This window comes from Numida meleagris, unplaced genomic scaffold, assembly GCF_002078875.1.
Source record: "Numida meleagris isolate 19003 breed g44 Domestic line unplaced genomic scaffold, NumMel1.0 unplaced_Scaffold449, whole genome shotgun sequence".
Classification (NCBI taxonomy): Eukaryota; Metazoa; Chordata; class Aves; order Galliformes; family Numididae; genus Numida; species Numida meleagris.
In genome coordinates this window covers 21,170-25,846 of record NW_018364665.1, presented here as the reverse complement: position 1 = coordinate 25,846, position 4,677 = coordinate 21,170, and the positions used below count along the sequence as shown (strand labels likewise).

General features: G+C 55.9%; 1 protein-coding gene across 1 annotated transcript in view; it reads left to right on the top strand.

Moving 5' to 3' along the window:
- Positions 1-4,677, top strand: part of LOC110391669 (retinal guanylyl cyclase 1-like) — a 23,328-nt gene that overhangs the window by 11,290 nt on the left and 7,361 nt on the right. Inside the window, exons 4-5 of the mRNA XM_021383624.1 lie at positions 178-258; positions 1,060-1,383. Of these exons, the coding sequence (XP_021239299.1) occupies positions 178-258; positions 1,060-1,383 (405 nt within the window). The remainder of the gene's footprint in view (positions 1-177; positions 259-1,059; positions 1,384-4,677) is intronic.

Genomic DNA, 4,677 nt, shown 5'->3' with positions numbered 1-4,677 from the left:
CCGCCAACTCGGTGTTGCCCCCTCCCCCCCACACTGTGGTCCCAATTGGGAAAGCCTGGTGAAGGGAGGGGAGGGGTCGGGGGTGGGATGTGGAGGAAGAGGAGGAGGAGGAGGAGGAGGAAGAGGATGGAGAGTGGGGTGGGGTGGGGTGAGGCCTCAGTGGGTCCGCTCCCCCAGGGCGACTGGGTCTGGCTGAAGAAGTTCCCTGGAGATCAGCACAGCGAGGTGAAGCCGGCTACCAAGCTGGCCTTCTGCAAGGTGGGGCGCTGGGACGGTGGTGGGGCACGAGGAGGGCAGTGGGGCATGGGGGTGGTGGTGGGACATGGAGATGGTGGTGGGGCATGGGGAGGGTGGTGGGACATGGTGATGGTGGTGGGACGTGGGGGTGGTGGTGGGGCATGGAGATGGTGGTGGGACACAGGGATGGTGGTGGGATGTAGGGATGGTGGTGGGACATGAGGACGACATTGGGATATGAGGTCATTGTTGGATTGTGGAGAACATTGTTGGGCCCCAGGGACAACGCTGGGTCACAGAGATCATGCGGGGTCATGGGGAAAATGTTGGGACATGGGGACAATGTTGGGACATGGGGACAATGTTGGGACATGGGGACAGTGTTGGGACATGGGGATATCATTGGGCCATGGGGACAGAGTTGGGCCACTGGGAGAACTTTGGGTTGTGGCGACAGTGTTTGGACACGGGGACAAAATCAGGTCATGGGGACAACGTGGGGACATGGGGGCAACGTGGGGACGTGGGAACAATGTTGGGTCTTGGGGACAATGTCAGGATATGGGAACAACATTGGGAGATGGGAGCAATGCTGGGGCACTGGGAGAACTTAGGTTTGTGAGGACGTTTGGACATGGGGACCATGTTGGGTCTTGGGGACCATGTTGGTTCATGGGGACATGAGGACATGGGGGCAACACTGGGTCGTGGCGGACAGTGCTGGATCATGGGGAGAAGACAATCTCAGGGGAGAGGGGACAATGCCGGGCCATGGGGACGACGCCGGGCCCCATCCCACGTGTCCTCTGTCCCCGGTGGCAGCTGAGGGACCTGCGGCACGAGAACGTCAACCTGTTCCTGGGCTTCTTCCACGACTGCGGGATCTTCGCCATCGTGTCCGAGCATTGCTCGCGGGGCAGCCTGGAGGACCTGCTGCGCAACGAGGACATGAAGCTGGACTGGATGTTCAAGTCGTCCCTGCTCATCGACCTCATCAAGGTGACATGCCCGGTGGCCGCCACGGCGAGGATGTCACCGTGCTGGGGGGGTGGGTGGCCGCCGTGGTGGGGTGGTGGCAGTCGGTGTGGTAACGGTNGTGGTGGGGTGGTGGCAGTCGGTGTGGTGGTTGTGGTGGTGGTGGTTCTGGTTGTGGTGGTGGTGGTGATTGTGGTGGTGGTGGTCGTGGTGGTTGTGGTGGTTGTGGTGGTGGTTGTGGTGGTGCCATGGCCTTGCCATGACTGCAAACACAGTGGTGACTGTTGTGGTGGTGGGCGTCGTGGTGACAACTGCAGGCCACAGCGTGGTGACAGTGATGCTGTTGGGTGACGCTGTTGAGTGACAGTGTCGCCGTTGAGTGACAGTGTCACTGTTGGGTGATGGCGATGCTGTTGAGTGATGGTGACACTGTCGGGTGATGCTGTTGAGTGATGGTGACACTGTTGAGCGATGGTGATGCTGTCTGCTGTTGGTGATACTATTGGATGATGCTGTTGGGTGACAGTGCCATTACTGGGTGACGGTGACGCTGTTGGGTGGCAGTGACGCTGTTGGGAGATGTTGTCAGGTGACAGCGATGCGATTGGATGATAATAATGCTGCTGGGTGACAGTGACAGTGTTGGGTGACAGTGATGCTGCTGGGTGGTGCTGTTGGGTGACGGTGACACTGCTGGGTGATGATGACGTGGTTGAGTGACGTTGTTGAGTGATGGTGACACTCAACTGTTGGGTCCAAGTGACATTGTTGGGTGGCAGTGACGTTGTTGGGTGACGGTGCTGCCGTTAGGTGTTGGTTGAGCTGTTGGGTGACAACTGAGCTCTTGGCTGATGCTTTTAGGTGGTGGTGACACTGTTGGATGGTGGTTGTGCTGTTAGGTGTTGCTGTTGGGTGATGACACTGTTGAGTGACGCTGTTGGGTGATGGTGACACAGTTGGGTGATAATGACACGGTTGAGTGATGTTGTTGAGTGATGGTTGTGCTGTTGGGTGACACTGTTGGGTGATGGTGATGCTGGTGGGTGACAGTAACACTGTTGGTTGATGGTTTTGCTGTTGGGTACTGCTGTGGGGTGATGTCTGTGCTGTTGTGTGACGCTGTGGGATGATGGTGACNCTGTTGAGTGACGCTGTTGGGTGATGGTGACACAGTTGGGTGATAATGACACGGTTGAGTGATGTTGTTGAGTGATGGTTGTGCTGTTGGGTGACACTGTTGGGTGATGGTGATGCTGGTGGGTGACAGTAACACTGTTGGTTGATGGTTTTGCTGTTGGGTACTGCTGTGGGGTGATGTCTGTGCTGTTGTGTGACGCTGTGGGATGATGGTGACGCTGTTGGGTGACACTGTTGGGTGATGGTGACACTGTTTGATAATGGTTGTGCCGTTGGGTGTTGCTGTTGGGTGTTGGTGCTGCTGTTGGGTGTTGGTAGAGCTGTTGGGTGATTCTGTCAGGTGGCAGTGACATTGTTGGGTGCCAGTGACGTTGGGTGATGGTGCTGCTGTTGGGTGACACTGTTGGGTGACGGCTGAGCTCTTGGCTGATGCTTTTAGGTGGTGGTGACGCTGTTGGATGGCGGTTGTACTATTAGGTGTTGCTGTTGGGTGATGGTGACGCAGTTGGGTGATAATGACACTGTTGAGTGACGCTGTTGAGAGATGGTGATGCAGCTGGGTGATGGTTGTGCTGTCGGGTGACACTTTTGGGTGATGCTGACCCTGTTGGTTGATGGTTTTGCTGTTGGGTACTGCTGTGGGGTGATGTCTGTGCTGTTGTGTGACGCTGTGGGATGATGGTGACGCTGTTGGGTGATGCTGTTTGGTGATGGTGACACTGTTTGATGGTGGTTGTGCTGTTGGGTGTTGCTGTTGGGGGTCGGTGCTGCTGTTGGGTGTTGGTAGAGCTGTTGGGTGATTCTGTCGGGTGACAGTGACATTGTTGGGTGGTAGTGAGGTTGTTGGGTGATGGTGCTGCTTTTGGGTGACACTGTTGGGTGACGGCTGAGCTCTTGGCTGATGCTTTTAGGTGGTGGTGATGCTGTTGGGTGGTGGTTGTGCTGTTGGCTGTTGCTGTTGGGTGATGGTGACACAGTTGGGTGGTTGATGACACTGTTTAGTGATGGTGACACAGTTGGGTGATGGTTGTGCTGTCAGGTGATACTGTTGGGTGCTGGTTGAGCTCTTGGGTGGTGCTGTTGGGTGATGCTGTCAGGTGGCAGTGACGCTGTTGGGTGACAGTGCTGCTGCTGGGTGTTGGTTGAGCTGTTGGGTGACACTGTTGGGTGACGGCTGAGCTCTTGGGTGATACTGTTGGGTGACAGTTGAGCTCTTGGGTGATGGTGACACTGTTGGATGACCATGACACTGTTGGGTGACACTGTTGGGTGATGGTGATGCTGTTGGATGTTGGTTGAGCTGTTGGGTGACACTGTTGGGTGACAATTGAGCTCTTGGTTGATGCTGTTGGGTGATGGTGACGCTGTTGGATGATGGTGACACTGTTGGATGACCATGACACTGTTGGGTAACACTGTTGGGTGGTGGTGATGCTGTTGGGTGATGGCGACGCTGTTGGGTGACGATGACCCTGCTGGGTGACACTGTTGGGTGACGGTGCTGCTGTTGGATGTTGGTTGAGCTGTTGGGTGACGCTGTTGGGTGACAGTTGAGCTCTTGGGTGATGCTGTTGGGTGATGGTGACGCTGTTGGGTGGTGGTTGTGCTGTTGGGTGACGCTGTTGGGTGATGGTGACGCAGTTGGGTGATGATAACACTGTTGGGTGACGCTGCTGGGTGTTGGTTGAGTTGTTGGGTGATGCTGTCAGGTGGCAGTGACATTGTTGGTGGCAGTGACGCTGCTGGGTGTCGGTGCTGCTGTTGAGTGTTGGTTGAGCTGTTGGGTGACGCTGTTGGGTGATGGTGACGCTGTTGGGTGATGGTGACACTGTTGGATGACCATGACACTGTTGGGTGACACTGTTGGGTGGTGGTGATGCTGTTGGGTGATGGTTGAGCTGTTGGGTGACGCTGGTGGGTGACAGTTGAGCTCTTGGGTGATGCTGTTGGATGATGGTGACGCTGTTGGGTGATGGTGACACTGTTGGATGACGATGACACTTGTTGGGTGACACTGTTGGGTGATGGTTGTGCTGTCTGGTGATACTGTTGGGTGACAATTGAGCTCTTGGGTGATGCTGTTGGGTGATGGTGACGCTGTTGGGTGATGGTGACACTGCTGGATGACGATGACACTGTTGGGTGACACTGTTGGGTGACGGTGCTGCTGTTGGATGTTGGTTGAGCTGTTGGGTGACACTGTTGGGTGACAATTGAGCTCTTGGGTGATGCTGTTGGGTGATGGTGACGCTGTTGGGTGACACTGTTGGGTGGTGGTTGTGCTGTTGGGTGATGGTTGTGCTGTCTGGTGATACTGTTGGGTGATGG